Below are 26128 nucleotides of genomic sequence, written 5' to 3' on the forward strand. Positions count from 1 at the left end.
TCAAAAGAACTTATTTCGAAATCATTTCCCAGTGTCGACGTAGCTTCAGAGACTAACCAAACCAGATAGGATCATGCACTTCTGTGGCCAAAACCCACTTCATCAGGTGAATTGGAGTGGAAGCAACAGAAACCAAGAGAGCTATATAACAGCAGCAGAAGTGCCTGTCAATTGTAGGACCTGTGTGAATGAGGCTAATTAAGTGGGCTGGATGTGTCTCATAGCTTTGGAGGTGGAAATGCAGATGTTAATGGCAGGCAGGAAAAGCCAATAACGCCTCCCATGCCCATCAGCTTCCGAATCCTGCAGCCAGTTCCTGGCCGTGTGCTCTCCACCAATTGTCAGCTGAAGACCCAGAACGCAGGGGCTGCCAGACTAGATCGGACCCCAGTGCCCGGGACAGCGGCCTGTCTCCAGCAGGGGCCAGCCACGGCTGTTTCACGGGAAGCCGTGAGAACCCCAGGGTGGGCAGCTGAAATCAAAGATTCTGGCTGTTCCCAGCAAGGCTACTTGGGGCCAGATCCATCCCTGGGAAGGGAAGGAAGGTGGCCCCTTAACAAGCCGACTTGCCTCAAGCGAGGCAGAGCTCAGGGGTTGAGCACGCGCACCGCTCAGCTGCGCCGCGTCCCTGGAGGTGAAGCAACCGGGTTTGCAGTTTTTGTTAAGCCCCTGGGGTGCAGACGCTCCCCAGACCCGCCCGTGGGGCCAAGGGGCAAGTTGGAGGCGCGAGGGCTGCAGGGTTGGTCCCCGGCTCCGGAATTCTGCTGCCAAGTGAGAGGGGCGGACGGGTTTTGTGTGCGGAAAGTGACGAGCTCAGGACTGGAACGGGGGTGTTGAGGGGAAGGGAGCTCCCCGGCAGGCAGGGAATCCCATGCGCCCGCATCCCGGGACTGGGAGCAGGAAGTGCAGCTGGGCCATGCGAGCTCTGGCCAGACCATCCCGCGGGGCCAGTCTGGCCAGGTTGGGGGGGTTGCACCCAGCAGGGCCGATGCACCTTGTCACTTCTCAGCCCCCCTTGCTGGAGGCAGACAGGAGCCGAGGGTCGCCCCAGTAAGCCCAGTCTGAAGGAGGAAGCCGGGGGGGGGAGTATTAGAGGCAGGGGAAAGTTCCCAAACTGCCCGCCCGGCCCCACCCACACTCCACCCCCAGCCTCTGCCCCCCTTCGGCACCGCTCTCCCGTCTCACAGGGCTGTCTGGGCTTTGCCACCAGTCCTCCTGGGACTGGGCAGGCTGAGGCCCGGGGGACAGCCCTCCTCATGCTCTGGGGACGGCGTAGGCCGTGCACCAGCCATCCTACCCCCTGTTTTCCCCCGGGGCTGCATGCTGCCTGCTCCCCCCTCAAGGAAAGCTGGAGCTCTACACCACCCACCCGCTTTCTCCGCTGTGCTCCTGCCAGGGTGCACCACCTGCTCATCTCCACCCCCCACCAATCCTGGGCTAGGGCGGGAAGGCTGGCCTGCTGGTGGAGGGGTAGCTGCCCTACAGTGTGTGTGTGTATGTGCATGCATGGGGGTGCGTGGCTCCCACAGGACCCTGGGAGGCAGGGGCGGGGCCTCAGGCATCAGGGGCGGGGCCTTGGGTGGCAGAGGCGGGGCCTCACGCTTGCCTCCCCCAGGCTTAGATTCACCCACCGCCCACGGGAAGGATTAGATCCTGGCCTAGATGAGCCCACGACCTTTTCACCCCTTTGCCTGCACCTGTCAGGGCCAGCTCCTGCTCCCCTCCCGCCCCCCGGAGCTGATGGCAATCAGGCAGGCAGGCAGGGCTGTTTTCCTGCCCGCGCAGAGCCCCGCTGGGTAAGGAAAGCAGGCAGTGGGCGAGCGGGGAGAGACACACGGCCTCAGAAATTTCATAGCCCTTCCTCCCAGCCGCCTCACATTGCTCGAGCTGCAGTGTGGCCATGTGTCTGTGAGTCATAATGAAATAAGCAATAACACGGGAAGTGGGTCAGGGTTTAGGATTTCCATCTGCGATGGGGAGGAACCTGCTGCGTTGGTGCCAGACACAGGCAAGCCCAGGACAGGGACTGGAGGAGAAATGCTGGGCTAGCCCTGCGAGCTATTCTCAACGGCCGAGTGAAGGTGGGGTTGCAGACCAGGGCAAGCTGCCAGGGCCCTCGGCTGTCCTCTCTTGGGGGGTTCTGGGATGCTGCTTTCGGGGTTCCATAGACCCCAGCCCGCCCTCAAACCATCTCAGCGTAAGACAGAGCAGGGGATGGAACTGACAGGGGACCTAGCAATATTTTACAAACTGGTTACAACCATTCAAAATGTTTCCTGCCAAACCCAGGCATTAAAAAAATACATTTTTTTTTGGCCTTGGAAGTTTTGTTCCTTTCAAAAATGTCCAGGTTTTCCTTAAAAAGGCAGGCCCCCACCCCCAGACAATCGCCAAAAAATCGGCGTCAAATCTACCTTTTCTTTTAAATGTCTTAATGGAAAATAGCAGCATTTGCGGATCAGTGTTACTGGCATGGGGTTGCTTTGGGATCTCGGACTTAGAGGGGCAGGGGTGGGTTTCAGAACAAGAGCTAAGTGTTTGCATGGGGGGGGCTGCCTGCCCCTAAGGATGCCAGAGTAGGGCGCCTTTAGCTTTCAGCCCATACATTGCTCCAAGTCTAAGTGCTTCCTCAGGGTGACGCAACCTACAGCTTGAAGGGAGAGCAGACACAGCTAACTCCTGGAGGGAGTCCCAAGGTTGGCACGACAGGCTGGCCATGCCCAAGAGACACATTCATTCACTGGCCTGGGAAATGTGTCTCCTGTCCACGCCCTTGGCCACGTCCCAGGGCGAGCACAGGTGACACTGAGTTTAGGAAGAGTTCCTTGAAGTCCCCGCCCTTCCAGTAATGAGCAGTTTGAAGGAAGGATCTTTGCTGGTGGAGTCACTTTTCACGGGGTAATTTGTCTCCATGTTGGCTGGTGACACATGTTGCCGGCTGCACATGATGCGGTGGGCTGGAAGTCCATGCGAAAGATCCCACTCTCGCTTGGCAGATTTGGAACTGCTCCGCAAGACGTGATGAATGCTGCATCGTGACCTAGTTATTGGGGGGGTTACTGTGTCTGCTCTGGAGTGTCGCAACAGGCTACCTGGGGAAACAGGCAGGCAGGAGAAAGAATGGGACAAGAGAAACCACCTGGCGGCAGGTTCGGGAGATGGTTAAGGGACGATGCTGGAGGGAGGAGCAGGACTGGTTTGGGCCCCAAGGATCACAGCCCAAGAACAGAAGGCTAAAAGATCCATCTCTCGAAAGGTGGGGGGGGGGGGGTTGTTTAATGGACCACGGCTGGGACAGGCAGTCACTGGGCACAGATTCCCAAAGAGAACCGTGACCCACCTGGGTGGCTTGCGAGGGCCCTCTCGCCTGGTCCAAGAGTGGGAGAGCTGTGGCTGGGGAAAGGCCTGAGGGCGGGTGTGGGTGGTGAGGCAATAACACTCAGAGAGACCAGCGCCCGGTGACTCAGGACTCCACAGAAGGAGCAAATCAGAGCATGGCTGGTTCCTGACCCTGTAAGGACCGTCTCAGTGGTTATTAGCCAAGCAGGCCCCTTTCATCAGCTAGACAATGAGCAACTTGTTCTTCAGGTGCTGGCTCTTATTTCCCAAGGACAGTCCTGTCGAAATGTGCCACAGAACCCAAGGAATCTCTGTTCACGCTACCTGACCTACATATGCACTGCCGCAGCGCTAGCCTGGCGTTGGTACAGGGCACGGCACACCTAACGCAGCGGGCAGTAGCAGACAGCCGTGGGGGAGAATGCAACGCTGGGGGAGGGGGGAGCCCTTTGTTGTCATGGGGAATCTGTCTCCTTTTCTTTTGCATTTCACCGGGCGGGGAGGGTCTATTTCAAGTTGAGGCTAGATCTGCTTTTGCTTTTAATTGTACATTTAGTACAGCAGCAGTGTGAGAGTGGGGGGGGGGTGCCCCCCAATTTCCCTGAGTCGTTTTCCTTGCCAGGGAGCTCTGTGCACAGGTGGGCTGGGCAGGAGGCGATGCAAACGCTTTCCTGGGAAACCTCCCCACTGCAAAGGCACTAGCTGATTTTGCTTTCTCACCCTCCCCCCCCTTTGCCAGCGCAGTTTTGCAGCCCGCCGGCGTTTTGCAAGCGCAGGTCTGCGCATCACGTTCAGCCCTCACGTTTTCCCAGGGTCTGGGAGCCGGAGCCGCTTTTAATCTCTCCCGGGCAGAGTCACGGCCCAGGAATTCACATGCTGCAGCCACACAGACGGGGGAATTGAGGGCAGAGCCCAGGGAACTACAAGTCCCGCCAGCCACCGGGCTGGGCATGCGCCCTGGCAGCTGGCTTCACGCGCCTGCCGCTCGCCGAAAGTGTGTCACTGGGGCACGAGGCTCTCCCAGGGAATCACATGGTGGAGGCTCCGGAGCCGCGTGCGGGCGACTGCGCAGCCGCGGCGGGTCCCAGGCAAAGAGGCAGGAGCAGGAGAGCCCTGGCAGAGTAAAACATTGCAGAGCAGGGAGAGGCAGCTGCGCGCAGGGCTCCGGTCTTGTCTGTGTCCCCGGCCCCCCCTTGCAAGCAGCGGCCCCCCAGCAAAGCCCAGCTCCGGGGAAGGAGTTTGCGAGCCAGAGGGAGCAGCCGGCTCGAGCCAGGCTCGGATGCCCGCGCCCCGCTGAAGGATGGCAGCTCTGGACTCCAACAATAACACAGGTACTTTGCCTTCCAGCCGGGTTCCTTCCCCGCCCCAGCCTGACCCCTCTGGGGGGATCCCCCCCTGCAGCGCGTGAGCACCCCCACCCCGGCTCCTGCTGCCTGCACAGCTCCTGGGAACCCCGCTTCTCTGCGCCCTGCTTGGCTGCTGATCTGAGCCCCTCGCCCGTGCGCTGCGTTGGGGGGGGGGGTCCGCTCCCCTTCCCTCTCCGAAGGGGTCGAGGGTCCCCCGGAAGCGGGGGAGTTGGGTGCGCCGGGAGCCCTCCCCTGCACCCAGCTGTGGGGGTCCCACGCTGCTCTTGGGAAGGGCTCGGTCTGACGTCTCCGGCGGATTGGAGGGGCGGGGGCGGCCCCAGCTGGGTGAGGGGCGGTGTAGGGTCCGGGGGCCCAAGCTACTGACGCTGTTTAATTGGATGTGGACGTGGGGGAAGGGCGTGTCGGGAGCGGGGTGGGGGGTTCGCTCCCCAGGGTGATGTGGGACCCCGGGCGTGGATAGCACAGCAGCGACCCCCCTTCTGGGCCAAGAGTTACCCCGAGCAGGGAGCAGCTCCAGCTTCCTACTCTGGTGTTAGGGGAGACACCCCCTCCCAGTGCCCGGGGGGGCACTAGCTGGATTGAAGGCAGGTGGTCACTGCTGGCTTCAGCCTCAGCTTCCTCCCTAGTTCCTTGACCCCAGTGGGGGGTGTGTGCAAATTGCTTCCCCCTTCTCCCTGGGATGTCATCTCGGCCCCTCTTTGGCCTCCCCCCGGGCTGCAGCCCCCCCCCGACCCCGGCTTGTCACCCCCCCCTCCCAGGGCTGCAGCCCCCCCCCGACCCCGGCTTGTCACCCCCCCCTCCCAGGGCTGCAGCCCCCCCCCGACCCCGGCTTGTCACCCCCCCCTCCCAGGGCTGCAGCCCCCCCCCGACCCCGGCTTGTCACCCCCCCCTCCCAGGGCTGCAGCCCCCCGACCCCGGCTTGTCACCCCCCCCCCCCCCAGGGCTGCAGCCCCCTCCGCCGTTTGTCACCCCTGCTGCCCCCGGCCCCTCCCCCCGGAGCTCCCCCAACTCACGTGTCCCCCGCCCTGGAGCTGCCACGTGCGGACTTTGTTTTCCTCTCTTCCCCGCCCCGCCCTGCCCCCTCCCATTGGTCGCCTCCCCCGCAAACCCCGCCCCGTGAGTGCCCGTGACGTCACACCCGGAAGCCTGGCGCCGCGTCCCCCTTCCCCCAGTTCTGTTAAAAGTAAAAAGCAGCCGCGCGGGGCGGGGACGCCATCGCCGAGGCAACGAGCGGCGGCCAATGGCGCGGCGGGGGCGGGGCAAAGCGTGATGGGCAGGGCCCGGGGGCGGAGTAGCCACGTGCGGCCGGGACACGTGGAGCAGGGACGTGAGGCCGCTAGAGTCTGGGAGAGTCGGAGTCCGGGCCCGGGATCGGGACCCCGAGGGGGGGGGCTGAGCTGAGCCCCCCCCCCCAGCGGGGCCGCATCCATTCCCTGTCCCCCTAGGCCGAGCCCCCCACCTAACCTCTGCCCCCCAGCAAGATCCCCCAGCCCCTGCCCCAGGCTGAGCCCCCCCCACCTAACCCTGTCCCCCAGCCTCTGCCCCCCAGCAAGATCCCCCTGGCCCAGCCCCTGCCCCAGGCTGAGTCCCCCCCACTTAACCCTGCCCCCCAGCAAGATCCCCCTGGCCCAGGTTGAGTCCCCCCCACCTAACCCTGCCCCCCAGCAAGATCCCCCTGGCCCTGCCCCAGGCTGAGCTCCCCCCACCTAACCCTGTCCCCCAGCCTCTGCCCCCCAGCAAGATCCCCCTGGCCCAGCCCCTGCCCCAGGCTGAGTGCCCCCCCGGCAGGACCCCAGCCTAGCCCCTGCTGTCTCAGGATCAGCCCACCCCTCCCCCGGGGGGCCCCCCAGCCAGTCCTGGGGATTTGGTGAAGGCCAAAAGTACAACAGGGCTGAGAAAAGAGCTAGAGAAGTTCTGGGTGCCCAGGCCCGTCCATGGCGATTAGCCGGGCTGGTCAGGGACACAACCCCACGCTCCGGGGGTCCCAAGCCGCGGGACTGGACGATGGGGATGGATCCCTTGCTGGCTGCCTGTGTTGTTCGTTCACTCTGGAGCTCCTGGCATTGGCTGCTGCCAGAGGAAGGGGCACTGGCTAGATGGCCCTTTGGTCTGACCCAGCCAATCCCCAGGACAAGGTCAGCCCCCCATTCTATCCCACCCCCAGGCCATGATCTGCTGCACCTGTCCCATCTCATGGGTGCTGGTGCCCCATGGGGTCTGTGGCTCGTCTGTCCCCCACATCCCTCTAGCTATCAGTGACGGTTCTGTGTCCCCCATCACTGCAGCCTCTGGTTGCCTCATGCTCTTGGATGTATTTGTGGGGGTGGGGGGCAGGTCAGGGCTAGTTTCTCCAGCATGGGGATTGGTACAGCACAGAGCAGGTAAAGGACCTGCCCAAGGTCACGCATGAGTCTAGGACAATGGATGCATGGGTCTTCAGAGCCCTAGTTTATCCTCCTGAGCCCCACACCTTCCTTACTCTCTGCCCTATGGCCGGGCTCCCCGTGCTGCCCCCAGACTGGTCCTGGGAGCGAGTTTCACCCCACAGAACAGGGATGACTAATAGCTGCAGTACAAAGCGGCTGCACCATAAGCGTGGGAATAGGGGGCTCTCCGAGCCCAACGTCACCCAGCTGGCAGGCTAAGTCCTGCTGCAGGTGTGTGCGCCAGAGGCGCCCTGCGGGGGGAGGGACACATGGCCCTGGCGGAGCCCGTGTGGGGATAGCGCTGGCCACGTGTCGAGGTGCTCCTGACTCATCCCCTCCGCAGTCCTGCGGCCAGGGCGGGCTGGGAGATTTCTGTGCTCCCCATTCACCCCCCCCAACCCCGTGTGCCTCCCACATGCCCCCTTGGACTGCACCAGTGTGGTCCCCAGTGCCTGTCCGGAGGTTGGAGCAGCCTGGGGAGAGAGCAGGCTTTGGGGTGGGGTGAGGGAAGCAGTTTGGGTTTTGTGACCTACTTCCAGAGCCCTGTTTCCCAATCAGGGCTATTTAAAGATAAGGAAACAAATGCAGCAAAGCTGACGCTGCAGCTTGAGAGTGACTGGAGCTAGGGGCGGGATTGGCGGCTGGCGGGAGCAGGCATCGCTCCTCCCTGGTACACACGGCCCCCTCCCGCTCTGCTGGGATTCCCCTCCCTGTCCTGCTCCCTTACTGCGTTCAAAGCCTTCCCAGCTACTCCTCATTTAAAAATAGCCAAGTGATTTGTAACTTCCCTCCTTTTAGCACCAGCCCATGCTGGGGAAGCTCAGTGCATGGAGGGGAAGCTGCACTGATTTTCCTCCCCTGTTCTCTATGGATCGCTCTGTTCTCCTTGGAGCAATCCTGGCTACAGACTTGGCCTCCTCCTTGATCCCATTTTTCCTTCTCACACACTGAGGTGGGGCTCAGAGCCGTGCCTCTAACCGGGAGAAGCAGCAAGGGGCAGAGCAGTGTTCCCTGTAAGCTGAGCGTCAGGTGCCCTCCAGCTGATTAGCGGGGTAGCAGCATTGGGGGTGCACATCTGCAAATGCCTAAGTGCCCATAACAAAATTTATTCCCCGCATGGATGGAAAAATTAGGGGGAACCTTAGTGCAGAGTGTGTGTCTGGGTGCTGCAGGGAACAGGGTTCGGCTGAGGGCACAGTTTCGTCCCCGCTTTGGTTGTAGCAAGTGGGGCTGGCTGCATTATCTTCCCAGGGCTTGGCAGGAGTTTGCTTTTCTCCCTTGTGCTGGGCTGGATCGTGGGCTGGAACTGATTGGTGGAACTTGGCTTTCTGACCTACTGCTGCCCGCAGGGGGGCAGATCCGGCCCGGACTCATGTCCAGCAGCTCCGTAATCGTTTCCCTAGTGAGTGTGTAGTGACTTAACCCCTGGCGGTAGCGTCTCTCCTGCAGGCCGCGTGCGTGGGTGGCTCAGGCGCCTTCCCCGGGCGGAGGAGAGAAGAGTTCGCTGGTCCAGTCTCGTGCTCTGGCCGCGTTCCTGGGTCGGGAGTGGCCGTTGTTGGGCGGGGGGGAGGGGCATCAGGCCGGCTGGGGGACAAGTGCCTCCCAGGGACAAGGCCTGGCGCAGAATCTGCACACGACCTTCCCCGTTTGTTTGTCCTTCGTCTTGCAACCACGGGAGACGTGGTTTTGCAGGAGGCTTCCGGGTCTCCACGGTATTTACGGCTTGGCAGGCGCAGGGCACCGAGTCCTGGCTGCTTATTGCTCTTGTTTCCCTCTTGAATGGCTTCGGTTTTCTCCGGTTCCCCCAGTAGCCTTCCCTTCCCCCCGCTCTCCCCCCAATCCTGCTGGCTGGCTGTAGTCAGCCGCAGCTGGAGCATTTCAGCCTTCGTACATGCAAAGCTGGAAGGGGAGAGAAAGGGGGGGAGGAGGGAAGGCGAGTAGCAAGCCAGGAGCGAGGTGTGTAATTGCACATCAGCCGCTGTGCTTGCAGACACGACGGGGACACGTGTGGGGGGCATGGACAGATGGACACAGACGCTGCGTGTGTGCACGCCCCACGTACCCCCTCCTGTGCACAGACCCTGGCTCGCCCGCCCGGCCCGTACCTGGAGAGCTGTTTTTCTCGCACGTTACAGACAGACTTAGGGAGCGCGTCGCCCCACACGCTTCTGCCCGCGGCCTGGGGAGGGGGGAGTGTACTTCCACTCTCCCGTCTGCTCCCCCCACCCGCGCTGCTGCCCTGCTTGTCCTTCCCGTGCCTGCAGTGCTGCTTTTCCCCACCTGTGCCGGCTCAGCAGTAGCTGCAGCCTCTGCAGTGCAGAGAGGGGAGCGTGTGTGTGGGGGGGAAATGCAGCGAACGGACCTGGCAGGCTGAGCCTTGGGGGGGTGGGGTGGGGGGGGATGCGGCAGCACAGGGACGGCGAGGTTGAGACGTCTCCCCGGGGAGGGATCCAGGGTGTATCACTGGGGTGGGAGGGTTAACAGAGTCTCTGCCAGGGAGAGCCCTGCAGGGAGTGAGTGCCCCCAGCAGCCCTGCCACTTGGTCTGCCGTGGGGCTAAGGGATGCCAGACCCCCCCACACCCTCCTGGGAGGCAGAACTGGCCCTGAACTTCCTGGGGCTGGCGCAGGAGGGTGAGGCCAATGGGCCTTTGTCGGCTCTCTCTGCCATCCCCTTGGCCCCTCCATGTCTGATTTTCAACCTGTGGGGGCAGGCCCATACGTGGGGGGTGGTGCGAAGGGTGCAACCCCCCCATAGTCCCGCAAGGGGAAGGCAGGAGTGGGGTACTGCCCAAACCCCCCTTCCCCCAGCTCCTGCCAGCCGGGGTAGGGGGGAAGGCTAGGGGTGATTTCCCCTCCCCTCCCCTCCCCCAGGATCAAGGCTGGGGGGGGACTGGGCCTTGCCCCTGGGGGAGGGAGGGGAAAATCAGTCCCGGCCTTCCCCTGGCTGGTGGGAGCAGGGGGGAGGCTCGGGCAGAGCGCCTCTCCTGTCTTGCCAGCTGGAGCACAGTTCCTTGGGGGAACACGGGGGGGGGGTGTCCCGCATTTACGAAAAAAGCACCCCCCAGACATTCCTGCATATGGGGCTCCCCTCCTGCCTGCAGAGTGCTGGGAGTTTGGAAGGGCGCAGGGCAGGAGGGGTGTCACCCCTTGGTCCTAGCCCGGCAGGGCAGAGAAACCCTGGGCGCGCACGGCCTGTTCAATCCCAGGACGTCAAAGGGACCCATGGGGGGGGGGAAGGTTCGGGGGGGCTGTGCTGTGTTCCCCTGTCCCAGAGACCTGTCCCACTCGTTTCGCACACGGGCCACTGAACAGCGGTGTGGGGGGGGGGGGGGGGGGGAGCAGCGCTGGCTCACAGCTGGCGCCCTCTAGAGGGGAAAGGCCCCATGTGCCCTCACCTGCCCCCCCCCTCGAGCCAGCCAGTCCCTGGCCTGGGGTCGGGTGGGAGCCGATGCCCCCTAGAGGGAACAGGCCCCATGCGCCATTCCTCCCCCTCCCCCGCCCCGAGCCGTCTCGTCTGGGGTTCCGTAGCCCCCCCAGCACTCGCCTCGAGGGGCGGCGTTGCCTGGGTCTCAGCCCCCCCCCCTCTCTCCCCAGGTGGCGTGATCAGCTACGTGGGCTCCAGTGGCTCCTCTCCCAGCCGCACGAGCCCCGTCTCCTTGTGCAGCGACAGCTCCAACGGCAGCTTCCAGTCCGGCCCCCCTGCCTTCGCCTGCTACCTCCCGCCCTCGCCCACCGGCTCCCTGACCCAGGACTCGCGGCCCTACGGCACCGGCCTGCAGGGCCCGCGGGAGGATGGCTCCCCTTCCTCCTCCTCCTCCTCCTCCTCGTACAGCTGCTCCGGGACCTCCCCCGGGGGCCTGCAGGTCGCCATGGATGATGGGCGGCGAGTCTCTCCCAGCAAGACCACCAGCAATATCACCAGTGAGTACTGGAGCCGGGGGTGGGGCACTGGGGTAGCGGCGATGCCTTCTCTCCGGGGCTGGCATCCACGGCGGGTTAGCCGCCTGCCCTTGCCCTGAGCGACCGGTGCTCGCTTGGCCCCCCGTCCTCCCCAGCATGGCTGGCCACGTGCCTGCTGGGGATGCCACGCCTACCAGAGGGCCCTGTCTGAGCATCGGCGGGCAGAGCTGCCCGCCCGGCAGGAAGGAGCCGTGCTGGCTGGCCAGGCCTGGGTGCTGCAGCCTCTCACCTGCCTGTCTCTTTCCCCTCCCAGAGCTGAACGGGATGGTTCTGCTTTGCAAAGTGTGTGGAGATGTCGCCTCGGGCTTCCACTATGGGGTCCATGCCTGCGAGGGCTGCAAGGTAAGGGGGTGGGGCAGGGCAGGGGGGCTGTGGCAACAGGGGGCTCCTGCAGAGCCAGGAGCTGCGGGGGGGCCCTGCTGGGACAGCCCGAGCAGTGTGATGTGGGGAGGCAGGGGGGGCCGGTGTCCTGGCACGGCATTAATCTATTACCCCCTGTCTGCCCCTCCAGCCAGCCATGGGACTCAGGCCTGGGGGGCACCGTCGTGCCTCCCCACACAAGGCCTAAGTGTTCTCAAGTGGCTCATGATGGGGGGCCTGGAATTTCCTCATTAGCATGGCTGGCTGTTGGGTGTACCGGGACAGCGCCGGGCCCACCGCACACGGAACAAAACCAGTCCCTGGCCCAACAGAGCTTGCGGGGCGCTGAGCGCCTGCCTTCCGACCATCGGGCCTCCCCGCCGGGCTCCCAGAGTCGCTAGCCACTTGTGAAAATGTCCAGCCACGGACCGTTCACCTCGATCGCTGGCGACTCCGGTTCTTTCTGTCCTCGAACCTCTGTCGCCTCCCTTCAGACTTGGCTTCTGCTTCTTCCCTGTCTCTCCCCATATGGCAGAGCCCAGAAAACCAGCCCTGTTGGATGCTTTCTCCCCGAACCGTGGGGGCTTATTGCCCTCTTCTTGATCTTGTTGGTGTCTGTGTAACTCACCGACAGCAGCGACTGACCCGAAACGGTCTCTGCTCAGCCCCGAATGCCCGTTTCAGGGGGTGGCGGGTGGAATTCGATGACTTATTGATGCCCTTGTGACAGGGTACCATGTGGTTTAGTTATACTAAGCCTCGTGTTGAAGGTGGCATCCGTCGAAGGAAACAATTGTCTGAATTATCTTTGCTTGCGCTTTGTCATTTCTGCTGGGCAGTTTCTCAAATACAAACCCGGGCGGTGAACAATATTCCGCTACATTTTTCTGCCTGTGCGTGGAATAAATTTTACATGCTCAGAGGCATGTGCAGATGTGCACCACCCATAGAAACACAAGCAGCCGGCTGTGGGGGCTCTGCTAATCAGCTGGACGGTGTTTGACTTCCTCCTGCCCAAGCGCTCTGCATACAGAGAACGCTGGGTAGAGGCATGTGGCCAACCTATGGGGCTGCGTGCGAAGTGGGGCAGGACAGATTCCTCGCAGGTTCGCGGTTTTGCATCCCACAGCATTTTCTATCTCCCGCTGTTTTGCGCTCGCCCGCCTCACCCCGTCTCTCCTCCTCTCTCAGGGTTTCTTCCGGCGCAGCATCCAGCAAAACATCCAGTACAAAAAGTGCCTGAAAAATGAGAACTGCTCCGTCATTCGGATCAACCGGAACCGGTGCCAGCAGTGCCGCTTCAAGAAATGTCTCTCGGTCGGCATGTCCCGAGACGGTGAGTCCCCTCCCCCTCCCAGAATAGCCTGCAGAGCCGTGTCTGGCTTCCGTGCGCTGTGCAAATAACACGCCCTCCGCACCCCTTTCTCCGCGGGGGTCGGGGCCCCGCTGTGCCCTGCGCTGCACCTCTGTGAAACCCCCATGCAGAGGGCCCCCGTGCTCAGCCTGCAGGTCGTTGTGATTCCCCAGCTTTGCCCCACGGACACCATGTGGGTTGGGAGCTCCTGGGTCCATGACCTGAGATGCTGCCGCGAGGCTGGGGGTGTCTGAGCGCGGGGAGATCAGCCTGCCCTGCCCCCCGCCTGCTGCCATGGGACGCATTTGGAGGCCCAAGGGTTGCTCAGCATAGCTGTGGGGGGCTCTTGCCCGGGTGGGAGGGGTCTGGGCTCTTGGTCTGACTCTGCTTTGCCCCCCCTTCCCCCCCGGAGGCTAATTTCCACCCCCCTGTCTTTGCAGCCGTGCGCTTCGGGCGCATCCCCAAGCGGGAGAAGCAGCGAATGCTGGCGGAGATGCAGAGCGCCATGAACATGGCCAACAACCAGCTGAGCGGGCAGTGCCCGCCGGAGGGCGCCCCGCTGGGGCACCCCCAGCCTGCCAACCCGCTGCCGTGTCATCAGCCCCAGCTGCCCGCCTCCCCGCCGCCGCCACCCCCCTGCTTCTCCCAGTTCCCCCAGCAGCTCACGCCCCCCCGCTCGCCCAGCCCCACGGAGGCCATGGAGGACGTCATCTCGCAGGTGACCCGGGCGCACAAGGAGATCTTCGTCTACGCCCACGACAAGCTGGGCACGGGGCCGCCGCCGCCCTGCGACAACTGGGAGAGTCGCCGCCACGCCAACAGCTACCACAGCAACAGCCTCTGCCGCCACGACAACAACAACCTGCCCCACCTCGACGCGTCCCGCTTCCCCGCCTGGCCCCCCAGCGCCTGCCACCAGAACAACCTGAACAGCCACCGGCTCTGCCCCACTGGCTACCAGGAGGCCGAGAGCCCGGCTGGCCACGGCTGCCCATGGCAAAGGGGCACTAAGGACATTCTGTTGGTGAGTGTCAGAACCCCGCCTGGGGCTTTCCAGCCGGACGTGTCCCCCCTGCGGCCCCTTGGGGTATTTTTAGCCTCTGGTCGCCAGTAATCGTCTTGTCCTGGAGGCCGGCGATCGGAGCCAGGCCTGTCGCCGAGCCCGGGGTGCGGGGGAGGCTGGCGTCGAGGCCCCCAAGTCATGGCTCTTTCTCTCTGTGTGGAAGAGGGACAGGCGCTTAGCAGGGCTCTTGCTGGGTCCCCAGGCGCTGGGGCCTGGTGCAGACCGGGGGCGCTGGGGTCTTGGGGGCAGTGGCCCCGGGCCGGGGAAGGGGGCTGGGGGCCCAGCCCTCCCGCTCTGTGTCTGACGTGCTTCTCCCGCAGGCGTGCCCCATGAACGCGCACCCGCACGGCAGGAGCGGCCGCACCGGGCAGGAGATCTGGGAGGACTTCTCGCTGAGCTTCACGCCCGCCGTCCGGGAGGTGGTGGAGTTCGCCAAACACATCCCCGGCTTCAAGGACCTGTCGCAGCACGACCAAGTGGCCCTGCTCAAAGCCGGCACCTTCGAGGTAGGACTGGGGCCTTGGGCGTGTCCTGCTGGCGAGAGGGGCCCCCCGGAGCTGCCAGCCCCCCACCCCCACGGGCTGGGCTGCAGGGGTCACTGGGGGAGCCTCTTTCAAACAAATCCATGAGGCCCCCCCCCCCACAGCGTTTTAATTACTGGCCGAGAGCTGCGCCTCGTCTCCCCCCCCCCCCCCCCCCCAATCTCCTATTAAGGGGCGGGGGGGCGTTGGTTCCTGTGTCCATGGCAACCCCTCGGGCCCAGCAGCAGAGCCAGGGACTGGTGTGTGCCAGGCCCCCCGGGAGGCTGGCTGGGCAGGGGCCAGGCCGTCACCGCCCTGCTCTCCCCACGCCAGGTGCTGATGGTGCGGTTCGCCTCCCTGTTCAACGTGAAGGAGCAGACGGTGATGTTCATGAGCCGCACGACCTACAGCCTGGAGGAGCTGTGGGGGATGGGCATGGGCGACCTGCTCAGCTCCATGTTCGAGTTCAGCGAGAAGCTCAGCTCCCTGGAGCTCACGGAGGAGGAGCTGGGGCTCTTCACCGCTGTCGTGCTGGTCTCGGCAGGTGGGTCGCCGGCCCCCGCTCGCCCAAGGGCCAGCCGCCTGCTGCGGGGGGGGGCAGATGGAAGCCGAGAGTCGCATAGAGCCAGGAGGCTGCAGTCCTAGGCTAGAACTAGAGCTGCAGGGGAGGCTGGGATCCGGTGCAGGGATCTGGTGCGGCCGGGGAGGCTGGGATCCAGTGCGGGGATCTGGTGCGGCAGGGATGGTTGGGATCCAGTGCGGGGATCTGGTGCGGCAGGGGAGGCTGGGATCCGGTGCGGGGATCCGGTGCGGTAGGGGAGGTTGGGATCCGGTGCGGTAGGGGAGGTTGGGATCCGGCGCAGGGATCTGGTGCGGCAGGGGAGGCTGGGATCTGGTGCGGCAGGGGAGGTTGGGATCCGGCGCAGGGATCTGGTGCGGCAGAGGAGGCTGGGATCCGGTGCGGGGATCCGGTGCGGTAGGGGAGGTTGGGATCCGGCACAGGGATCTGGTGCGGCAGGGGAGGCTGGGATCCGGTGCGGGGATCCGGTGCGGTAGGGGAGGTTGGGATCCGGTGCGGTAGGGGAGGTTGGGATCCGGCGCAGGGATCTGGTGCGGCAGGGGAGGCTGGAATCCGGCGCAGGGATCTGGTGCGGCAGGGGAGGCTGGGATCCGGTGCGGGGATCCGGTGCGGTAGGGGAGGTTGGGATCCGGTGCGGTAGGGGAGGTTGGGATCCGGCGCAGGGATCTGGTGCGGCAGGGGAGGCTGGAATCCGGCGCAGGGATCTGGTGCGGCAGGGGAGGCTGGGCTGCAGGCCACTGTTCTTCCCCCGCCTCATGGTGTGTTTCCCTCCCTGGACAGACCGCTCCGGCATGGAGAACACGGCTTCGGTGGAGCAGCTGCAGGAGACTCTGATCCGTGCCCTGCGCGCGCTGATCCTCAAGAACCACCCCACGGAAACCTCGCGCTTCACCAAGCTGCTGCTCAAACTGCCCGACCTGCGCACCCTGAACAACATGCATTCCGAGAAACTGCTGTCCTTCCGCATCGACGCCCAGTAGGGCCCCCCGCCCCGGCCGTGCTGCCCCGGGGCCCAGCCCCGCACCAGACTCTCTTGCTGCTGGCCATTCAGCCGGGACAGAGCTCCCCCGGGGCCCCCCACCCCGGCCGTCCTGCCCCGGGGCCCAGCCCCGCACCAGACTCTCTTGCTGCTGGCCATTCAGCCGGGACAGAGCTCCCCCGGGGCCCCCCCGCCCCGGCCGTGCTGCCCCGGGGCCCAGCCCCGCACCAGACTCTCTTGCTGCTGGCCATTCAGCCGGGACAGAGCTCCCCCGGGGCGGCCGGCCTCTGTAAATAGTAATCTGTGTATATTGGAGTCGTGTTCTTTCTCGCTGCTGCCCCCCGTGGAGGGCTGGAGCCCAGCTCTGTCTGAGCCACACGGGAAATAATATATTGAAACCAACCCTTGGCCTGGTCCGTCCCTTCCTGGGCCAGCCGGCCCCTGCTCTCCGCTTGGGCGGGGAGGGTCCCCGGAGCGGGCGGGGCAGCGGGTGACTTGGTTCTGCTCGATGGGGAGAGGGCAGCTCGTGTGGGGGAGGCTCCAGGGCCAGGAGTCCCCAAACTCGCGGTGCGCTGTGGGGATGCGGCGCGTGCGGGGTCTGGGCCCGGGAGCCCTTGTTCCTGCCAGCAAGTAGGGAGGGACTCCAGCCTCATCACTGGCCTCTTCCCTGCCGGGCACTTCCATGCCTTGAACCCCAGCCTGGGGCACGTGGCTGGCAGCTGCGGGACGCCTGAACCCCCATCCCCCTCTCCTCGAGCATGGGGCAAACTGAATGGCAGCGAGGGGCTGGGGGGAGATTATCCTACCTATTTCCCTCCCTCCCCCCCCCCCCCCCGCTGGTAGCCCAGGACCCAGCTCATGCTATGTGTGGGGAAGGCTCTGGGTTCAGCTGCAAGTGGCTGATCTCTGGGGGTGGGGGGAGGAGGCGGAGGAGGGGGGTGGACACACGGAGGGAGGGGTCAGGCCAGGCCCTCAGGCGTCTGTGTGTCAATCCCGCTTCCTGCAGAGCTGCCATGGCTGGGGGGAGTGTTGATTAAAGGTGTAGATGCCCCCACCTGCCCCCCACCCTAGCTGCACAAGCCACTTCTTCTGTGTCACTTCTGCCCCCTAGGGCAAGCTGGAGGGAGGGTGGTGCTACTGCTGCCTCCTTAGCACCAGGCCATGCCCCACTGTGGCTCAGGTACCCCCTCTGGGAGGGGGGCAACACCCCTCCAGCTCTCCCCTCCAGTTTTGCAGTCCCCTGAAGCGTTTCCCCCCCTTTGAAATCAGAGGCCAGATGCCAGTGGGGCTGTGGGGTGGGGTTGGTTGTTTTTCATCATATATTTATTACATAAATATATAGTAAAATAGACCAGCGACAATTACCATAAAAATATCTTTCTTTAAAATCCTGACCAAAAACACAAAGGGTTTAAAATCGCACGTCACAGACACTGTGATTGTCATGTACATCAGCAGCTCTCTGCCACCCAACCCCCTCCCTGGTTTGGCATGGAGGGGGGCACGTGGGAGGGGGAAGCGGGGGTGGTCTCACCATCCTGTGCCCCCCCCAAACCTCCGTCCCCCCTCAATGCACAGAGACCCAAACACCGACATACATTCAACAACTCCTCCTGCAGCCTCCTGAGCCGCAGGGCAGGAGCTGCAATGCATAGTACAGAGGGTGGGGGGGAAGAGCCCCCGATGACTGGACACCCCCCACAAAAAAAACCCAGCCAATGAGCTCACGGTCTCTAGAGATGGGTCGAGTTTGAAGCTACCCACCCCGCAGCAGTGCTACCCTGGGGGGGACCAGTTCCAGGAACTAGGAGAGAGGTGGTTGGTGCTCAAATACTGAGAAGGGGGATGTGGGAACAGGGGGGGGGGGAACGGATTGTTTCTGGCAGACACAGGGCACCCTGTGGGGTTCACCTCCCCCACGCAGGGAGCTGGGGGGGCAGGGGTGTCATGCCACAACCTGCCCAATGTGTGAGCTGGGCTGGGGCGGGGCCCCCTGGGAAACAGAGGTGGGGGGGGAGATAGCGACACTGGATGTGCAACTGTGACGGAGACCAACAGCTATAACACGGAGCCGCCCCGCGGGGAGCAGCCGGACCAGGCCCAGCCAGCAGGGGGCAGCATGGCCCCCCCACCTAGCTGGGGTGTAATGGGAGGCTGAGGCCCCATTGGGGGGGGTGCGCGCAGACAGCTGCCATTCACTCTGCCCCCCCCTTGGAGTGAAGTGGCAGCACTCAACGGATGGGGAGGGGCCTTACATAAACTGAGACCCCTCCCCCAGCTCCATCGCCACCTGGCCCCCTCCCACGGCCCATTTGCACACTGAGCGCCACCAGCCCCCTCCCCAGGAATTGGGGGGGGGTCACACCATGTCCAGGGGCTTGGCCTGCGGAAAGGATTTGTATGAAGCCTCCTGCACTCTCCCTGGCCCTGTGTAAGGGCGGGCAGAGGGGTGGGACTGGGGGGTGGTTGCTGGCGTTCCCCCCCCCCCCACGCAAACCCTCTCCCTGGCCATTGGGAGCCATAGGCTGGCTGGTGCACAGATCCCGGGGGGGCTGTGCATGGGGACAGGGCACTGCCTACATAACTGGGGGAGCCTTGGAGCAGGCTTCCCCCCCCTGACGGCCCTGGGAGATGGTCACTGAGCTTCCTCTGGAGCCCCGGGGAGCCTCCCTTGCCCCCGCTGTCAGTGGGGGGCCATCAGCTCCCCCCCACTGCTGGTGCTAAGAAGCCCCCCTTCCTCTAGGGCAGGAGATGCCTGTCCCCCCATAACACGGGGGGGCTGCAAAGCCACTGATGTGTCCTGCAAAGGGCCTGCCCGTGCCCCAGCGGGAGCAGACATGCTGGTGTAACACGCTCACACACGACAGCTCGCACGGGGGGGGCGTGGCTGCACACCTGGCACACCCACAGCCCTCGCCCACCCGCTCTGGGAGGACTGGTTCCTGTGCGCCGTGCTAGGCCTGGCAGCCGGCACCGCCTCGGCTGGCTCTGATGCTCGGACACCCCACAGCCATGGGGCAGGCCCTGTAGGGCAGGAGGTCAGAGGGTTCCACCGCTGCCTAGCTTAAGCTAGCCCAGCCGCGCCCCCTCTGGCTGGCCCCGGCACAGCAGGCACGGCCGGCGGGGGGCTGGCAGAGGGGTAGAAGGGGCCCTCGGGAACGCTGGGGGGAGAGGAGAGGAAACGGAGCTGGGCTGGGAGCATGTCAGGTGATCAGTCTCATAGACTCATAGACTTTAAGGTCAGAAGGGACCATTATGATCATCTAGTCTGACCCCCTGCTCAGTGCAGGCCACAAAATCTCACCCACCCCTCCTAGAATAATCCGTGCACTCAGACACACGGATCCTGACCCTGGCAGCCTCGTGCACGCACACACGCAGACTCACCGACACGTGCGCACAAAGCAAGGAGCAAACGTGCAAACACATGTGCACACGCACCGGGGGGGGAGCTGCAGCAGGGCCCAGGCCAGCTCTTCCATCATCTTAAGCAGCACCCTGTTGGAGCCCTGTCTGCTGCCCCCCCCCCACCCTCAGTGGCCGGTTTCCTGAGCCAGGGGGGTGACATCTCCTCCCATCCCCCGCCACCAAGGCCTCCGGCACCACCTCCACCAAGGTCAGGCTGCAGAACTGGGCCAGAACCATGCAGCCTGCTTTGCTCAGGGGGGCCGGGAGCCCCAGTCCTGTGCAAGGCTAGAGGGGGCACACGGGGCTGGCTGCCGGGGTCTCACCCCAGGGAAAGGCCAAATGTAGAGCCTTCCTCCACAGCCATCCCTGGGCAGCCGGGCCCCCAGCTCCGTGCATTAGGGCTTGGGCTCTGAATGCCACAGGCATGCTGCCCGGATGGCCATGCCCCCAGCCAGCTGGGCACAGCCACACACTCCCAGCTCCCCTCCCTGCCTGGGACCAAAACTACCAAGGATGGGGGGGAGGAAGGATACAGGGGAGGCTGAAGAGTCTTGACCCGCCCCCCATTCCAATTTCCTAGCCAGGTTGCAGAGCAGAGCAGAGGCCAGCAGGGCAGTAGGGTTTCTGAACGCAGCGACTTCACAGTTATTCCTTAGGAGCTTAAGACATTTTGCACCAATAGTGCAAGGAGATAAAGACCCTGCCCCCCCCCCAAAGCACCAGCCCTGTTGTCACTGCGAGCGGCTGCAGAGCACAGCAGGGGAAGGGGCCTGGGGCCGCAGCCGGCTAGTGTGTGTGTGATGGGGGGGGGCACGTGCAAGGTGACAGTGGGGTGCGGGAACAGAGTCTATCTGAGCTGCCCGGCTGCACCCGCTCAGACGCCCTAACCCAGCCCCCCCTCGCGTTCTGCAGCCAGGGCAGGGACCGAGCCGGGCTCGCTGCCTGCAGCTGTCAGGGGGCATGGAGGGAAGCCTGGGAGGGGCAGGACAGTTTGCAGGAGGCTCAGCTTCTCCTCCTTTTACGGGAGGTGCCAGAACCAACCCCCCCCCCCCCCCCCCCGGTCCCTGGGTTCTGGATCAGAAGCAGCCTTTTGCAAAAATCAAGATCAGCCCCAATTTGACCCGTTTCGCTCCCTTCCTCCAGACCAGCTGGCCCCCAGCATGGCTCCCGCCGCTCGGTGCAGGGCCGGAGCGCAGCCGGGCATGGAAGAGACTTGCAGGCTCAGAGACAAGTGCCAGCCCCAAGCATTTCCCACAGGAGCTGGTGTATTAGCTGATCCAATGTGGGGCCCTTCCCCTTGTCCTCCAACCTGCCCTTGCTTCCTGGTTCCTAGCGTTTCTCCACAACCACCCACAGAAAAAGCTGCTTTTTTTAAAAAAATGAAAGCCGAAACTTCCCCTGGACTCGGGTAGCTGGGGCTTTGCAAAAAGCGGGAGGGCCGCGGCGGCTGAGGAACGGGCCAAGAGTCTGTCGCTCAAGCCAGGGAGGGCGGGATCAATTATAAAAAGCCAGAGTATCTGATGGGGAGACCTACTCCTATGCTGTACGGCAGGGGCCACGTTGCCGAACGGGACCCACATCTGGGCCCAGCTTTTCCATAGAGCCCGTGACACTGGGTGCGTGTTGGGTGCTGAAATGGACTGAAAACCCAGGGTCCTTCGCAGGTGCCGGGCCCTTGAGTCTCCATCTCTCCCAAGCGCTCTGGGAATACTGCAAGAGGGGCGGCTAATGCCGAAGGGGACCCCAAAACCCTCTCTTCCCCCCCTCCCACAGAACCAACTCCTTCCATGGCTGCCACTAGCCCCGGCACCCTTGTCACAATGCTAGTGGGACCTCTCCTTGGCCCACGCGGAGCTCCCCACGCGACTCCCACCCAAGTCCGGCTCGGCTTCTGTTCAGCACATGAAGGGTTAAATCGGCCACGTGCCACCCTCCCCAACCAACCGACCAACCAGCAAAGGTTTGTGTGTGTGTTTTTTTTAAAATAACCCGTAAAAAGATTTTTTTTTAATTAAAAAAATTTATATATATAATTATATATATATATATATATATATATATTAGCTTAAATCGGAGCGACGTTTAACCCTGCGCTGGCTCTCCTTGCCTGGACCTGAACCTTAAACGGTACATTCAGAATAAGCCCATCCCCCACGCCATGAGGCAGCCCCCACGCCCTCCCCCGCCCCCCCCTTCTCGACTGAGGTAAGAAAAAGAAAATTCACGCCCTAAACTGGGTAAGAAAAAGCTTAAACACTAACTCCCTCCGCTGGCTACTGACATGGGTGGATAGCTATAAATACAAGGCGCGAATCATGGGCCGGGGGGGAGGGGGTGCGCGCAGACGGACACACGGCTGGGAAACGAGGGGGGGTGCCAAAGCATTGCTGATGACCAGTAAGTGCCCCCACAGGCAGGGGTGAGTGAGTGCAGCTTCACTGCACAAGGAGTGACACGCAGAAGTCCAGAAAGGCCCCTGCCTGCCAGGCCTCTGATCTGCCCCCGGCGGTTTGAATCCCTCCACGCGTATCTCCCCCACTCGCCTTTGCAGCCGGGGAAGCTCAGTAAGTGCTGCTTCTCCTGCTCGCTTTGAGGCTCAGTTCGGCTTTCAGGGTGGGTCGTGCGGGCGCCCCCACATGGCTGCTGTGGTGCTGCGGGGGGCAGGCGATGGGTTATTCTGTCGCCTGGGGGCTAGTCCCTGCATGGCGATGCCGGGAACTCGCCCGCGCTGGAGGAGCCGCAGTGGCCAAGGTGGGGTTAAACATGGGCGCCCGGCCACCGCCGTGATGCGGGTGGCCTCCAGGGCAGACCTGGGTCCAGATGCGCCCGCCGCACGGGGTGAGAGATCTCCCCTATGACGGGGGGGGACACCCCGGGCACAGCAGTCCCACGGGGGAGGGAGCAGGAAGCGTGCGCAGCCCAGCCCGGTGACCATGGGGCTGCTGGAGGAACCGGGGGGAGAGGGCGCGCGAGGCCAAGTGGGAAGGGAGAGATTCAAAACGGAGCCACCCCGGCTTGGCCTGTCCCTGTCTCCCTGGAAAGGGCAAGCGCTTCTGCTCAGACTCTTGTACCCGGTAAGTGCCATTTTCCAGGGCTCCCCCCGCCCTCCCCCTCGCCCCCTTGCCTATGGAGAATCAAGGCTTTGAGGGGGCCAGGAGAACGAGGCCGCGGGACAGCAGAGCTGCAGGACAGCGTAGCGCGTGCTAGCCAGCGGCAGTGCAGCGAGCGGGGACTGGCCATTCCAAGCATGGCCCCCATGGGGAGCAGCGCACAGTCCTCCCCGGCCGGGCAAGGGTTCTCCGGGGGCACGTTACAAGATGCAGGTGTCCCTTGCCCTGGGGCGGGCCACTGAAGGGGCAGGGATCTGGGCAAGGGGCAGAGGCGCCCCCCCAGAGCCGCTCAGAAAACGGGGCATCCCCACAAAAGCAGCTTTTTGGCAAAATATCGACAACGGAAAGATTTCCGTTGGGAACAGCACTGTGCTGCCCGAGGGGAGCTGTCGCTTGGATGCCGCCCCATCCCCCCCTAGGGGCTGGTTTCGCCCTCCCCCACGAAGCCCCAGTGACTTCTCTTGGGGCATTTGCCCCTTCTCTGCGTGTGTGGTGGGGGGAGCAGCGTGGGAGACTCTGGCCATAGTGCATCATGGGAGACAGAGTCCGACCAGAGTCCAGCCCCTAGAGATGAATGGCAACTCGAGCTCCCCAAACCACAGCTCCCAGGTGGGCACGGCGGCTCCATCTTTGAAGCCAGCTCTCTGGGTCGAGGGGCGTTCGTTCTGTCAACAAGGCATCGCCATTTGCCACAGGGAGCAGATGCTGCGCCAGAAGTGGCGCCTGGAAAACCGAATTGTCCCACGAGACGGTTTAGAGCAAATGTTTTCGGCCAATTCTTACTGCCCCCCCCAATCCGAGCACAGCCCCCAACCGCCGTGGGGTGGAGCCTCCCCCCCCACGGCTGCCTCTGCGTCAGGACAGTGTCTTGCGCTTGCACTGAGGGAGAGGCGGGTGCGCTGGGGGTGGGGATGCGGGGGGAGTTCGGGTGTCAGGATGGACCTGACCTAAGAGGTAGATGGGCCACAGTGGCAGGTTCTTGCGGGGGGAGAGGCGGGGCAGGGGCAAGGGACCTGACAGTCCAGCCTCAGAGCCCTGATTCTCCAGCACAGCAGGGAGCGGATATTCTCCGACAGTCCGACCGGCACGGGGGGGAGGGGGGGGGTTCAGCTGGCACCCTGGCTTTGCGCCCTGACATTTGATGGGCAATCGAGGCAACCCAGGAATCTAACCAGCGCCTTCCCACTGGAGTTCCCTCTTTTCCTAAAAAAGTGCATTTTTCGTTCACACTTGGCTCTGTGGCCCCCCCCTTCTCCCTGCGCCCGGGTTGTCCCCGCTAATAATTTAATAGCTTTTCTCTTCTCAAAGTGCAGTTAGTTCATATTTTAGCCTCTCAGGGAGGGAATAAATGCTTAAAAAAAACCCCAAACCCCAAACTAAATCATCTAAGAAAATAATAAAAGAAACAAACGCTCTGACGTCTGGGACTGACCTGTGCAAACAAACAAAATTCATAAAAGTCCGTGGAACGAGAGAGGTTTATTTGGGGGGCGCCGCATGGTGCCAGCTGAGCCCAGTGCCAGGGAGGTGACGGGACGGAGAATTCTACGTGTGTGGGATTTTTCCTGCCGTCGGGTGGAAATCAGGCCTACGTCTCCAACCCCCAAGGAGATCCAGGTCCTGCCCTGCTGCTCCAGATCCAACTCCCCCCCCACCCCAGCTCATGTTGTGTGTGGTTTTTTTGAAAAGTTTCGCCGGTCCCCACCCCACCTCAACAGCAGCCCTGCCCCCATGGCCCTGCCCCTCTGTGGGGGGTGGGCGCTGCCGGGTGACACCCACGCGCGATATTTAGAAAAACAAACCAAAACAAAAAAGAACCAAGTAAAATGTGTCCGGGAGGGGCTGGAGGGCGGGGCTCTTGCCCAAGTCCTGGCTCCGCCCCCTTGCCCCTCTCCTCCTCCCCTGCCCTAGACTTCCTGATCCTCAAAGACCTCGAGGAAGAGGGGTGGGAACAACTCGGTGGGGCATTCCACCTTCATGTGCAGGAAGCGGCTGGCGTGGCAGGCGCCGATCATGCGCAGGTCGGTCACCTTCATCAGCAGCTTGGGCCAGAAGTGGGGAATGTTGTGTTTGCGGTAGTTGATGTAGTGTTCGAACGCGAGCAGGTAGGTTTCCTGGCACTTTTCAATCTTCTCCACGCGCAGCAGTCCGGTGCGGTCTGCGGGCGGGACGGGCGGGCGTCGGGCGGGGCCGCGGGCTACGCAGCTGCCGCCCCTCTGTCCAGCCCCACGGCTGCCCTCCATGCCCATGGCTAGCTCCCCGCCCCCTCTCCAGCAACCCACCTGCCCCATTGCACCCCCTACCCACCCCTCCGTGCCCATGGCTAGCTCCCCGCCCCCTCTCCAGCAACCCACCTGCCCCATTGCACCCCCTCAACCCACCCCTCCGTGCCCATCCCTAGCTCCCCGCCCCCTCTCCAGCAACCCACCTGCCTCATTGCACCCCCTACCCACCCTTCCGTGCCCATCGCTAGCTCCCCGCCCCCTCTCCAGCAACCCACCTGCCTCATTGCACCCCCTACCCACCCCTCCGTGCCCATGGCTAGCTCCCCGCCCCCTCTCCAGCAACCCACCTGCCTCATTGCACCCCCTACCCACCCCTCCGTGCCCATCCCTAGCTCCCCGCTCCCTCTCCAGCAACCCACCTGCCTCATTGCACCCCCTACCCACCCCTCCGTGCCCATGGCTAGCTCCCCGCCCCCTCTCCAGCAACCCACCTGCCCCATTGCACCCCCTCTACCCACCCCTCCATGCCCATGGCTAGCTCCCCGCCCCTCTCCAGCAACCCACCTGCCCCATTGCACCCCCTACCCACCCCTCCGTGCCCATGGCTAGCTCCCCGCCCCCTCTCCAGCAACCCACCTGCCCCATTGCACCCCCTACCCACCCCTCCGTGCCCATCCCTAGCTCCCCACCCCCTCTCCAGCAACCCACCTGCCCCATTGCACCCCCTCTACCCACCCCTCCGTGCCCATGGCTAGCTCCCCGCCCCCTCTCCAGCAACCCACCTGCCCCATTGCACCCCCTACCCACCCCTCCGTGCCCATGGCTAGCTCCCCGCTCCCTCTCCAGCAACCCACCTGCCTCATTGCACCCCCTACCCACCCCTCCGTGCCCATGGCTAGCTCCCCGCCCCCTCTCCAGCAACCCACCTGCCCCATTGCACCCCCTCTACCCACCCCTCCATGCCCATGGCTAGCTCCCCGCCCCTCTCCAGCAACCCACCTGCCCCATTGCACCCCCTACCCACCCCTCCGTGCCCATGGCTAGCTCCCCGCTCCCTCTCCAGCAACCCACCTGCCCCATTGCACCCCCTCTACCCACCCCTCCATGCCCATGGCTAGCTCCCCGCCCCCTCTCCAGCAACCCACCTGGCCCATTGCACCCCCTACCCACCCCTCCGTGCCCATGGCTAGCTCCCCGCTCCCTCTCCAGGACCCACCTGCCTCATTGCACCCCCTACCCACCCCTCCGTGCCCATGGCTAGCTCCCCGCTCCCTCTCCAGGACCCACCTGCCTCATTGCACCCCCTACCCACCCCTCCGTGCCCATGGCTAGCTCCCCGCCCCCTCTCCAGCAACCCACCTGCCTCATTGCACCCCCTACCCAGCCCTCCATGCCCATTGCTAGTTCCCCACCCCCTCTCCAGCAACCCACCTGC

At 63.7% G+C, this 26128-nt stretch overlaps 2 protein-coding genes across 4 annotated transcripts in view; one reads left to right on the top strand and one right to left on the bottom strand.

The window, feature by feature from the left end:
• Positions 1-4331: 4331 nt before the first annotated feature.
• NR1D1 (nuclear receptor subfamily 1 group D member 1) lies at positions 4332-16352 on the top strand. Its single transcript, XM_075911469.1, has 8 exons — positions 4332-4670; positions 10728-11054; positions 11347-11435; positions 12645-12789; positions 13248-13831; positions 14191-14376; positions 14725-14935; positions 15752-16352. Exons 1-8 carry the CDS (start codon positions 4640-4642, stop codon positions 15949-15951), a joined length of 1773 nt encoding a protein of 590 aa, XP_075767584.1. The 5' UTR covers positions 4332-4639; the 3' UTR covers positions 15952-16352.
• An 887-nt stretch (positions 16353-17239) lies between these two features.
• THRA (thyroid hormone receptor alpha) overlaps positions 17240-26128 on the bottom strand; it is a 51318-nt gene continuing 42429 nt past the window's right edge. For all 3 annotated transcript variants that reach the window (XM_075911471.1, XM_075911472.1, XM_075911470.1), the window contains one exon: positions 17240-24626. In XM_075911471.1, coding sequence (XP_075767586.1) covers positions 24376-24626 — 251 coding nt within the window. In that variant the 3' untranslated portion in view covers positions 17240-24375. The remainder of the gene's footprint in view (positions 24627-26128) is intronic.

This window comes from Pelodiscus sinensis, chromosome 29, assembly GCF_049634645.1.
Source record: "Pelodiscus sinensis isolate JC-2024 chromosome 29, ASM4963464v1, whole genome shotgun sequence".
NCBI classification, from domain to species: Eukaryota; Metazoa; Chordata; order Testudines; family Trionychidae; genus Pelodiscus; species Pelodiscus sinensis.

Bases quoted from the DNA above. Each gene is read 5' to 3' on its own strand.
- NR1D1 (XM_075911469.1), top strand. From the start codon at position 4,640: ATGGCAGCTCTGGACTCCAACAATAACACAG. The intron at 12,790-13,247 runs GTGAGTCCCCTC...CTGTCTTTGCAG, and splicing joins GGTCGGCATGTCCCGAGACG to CCGTGCGCTTCGGGCGCATC. The intron at 13,832-14,190 runs GTGAGTGTCAGA...CTTCTCCCGCAG, and splicing joins GCACTAAGGACATTCTGTTG to GCGTGCCCCATGAACGCGCA.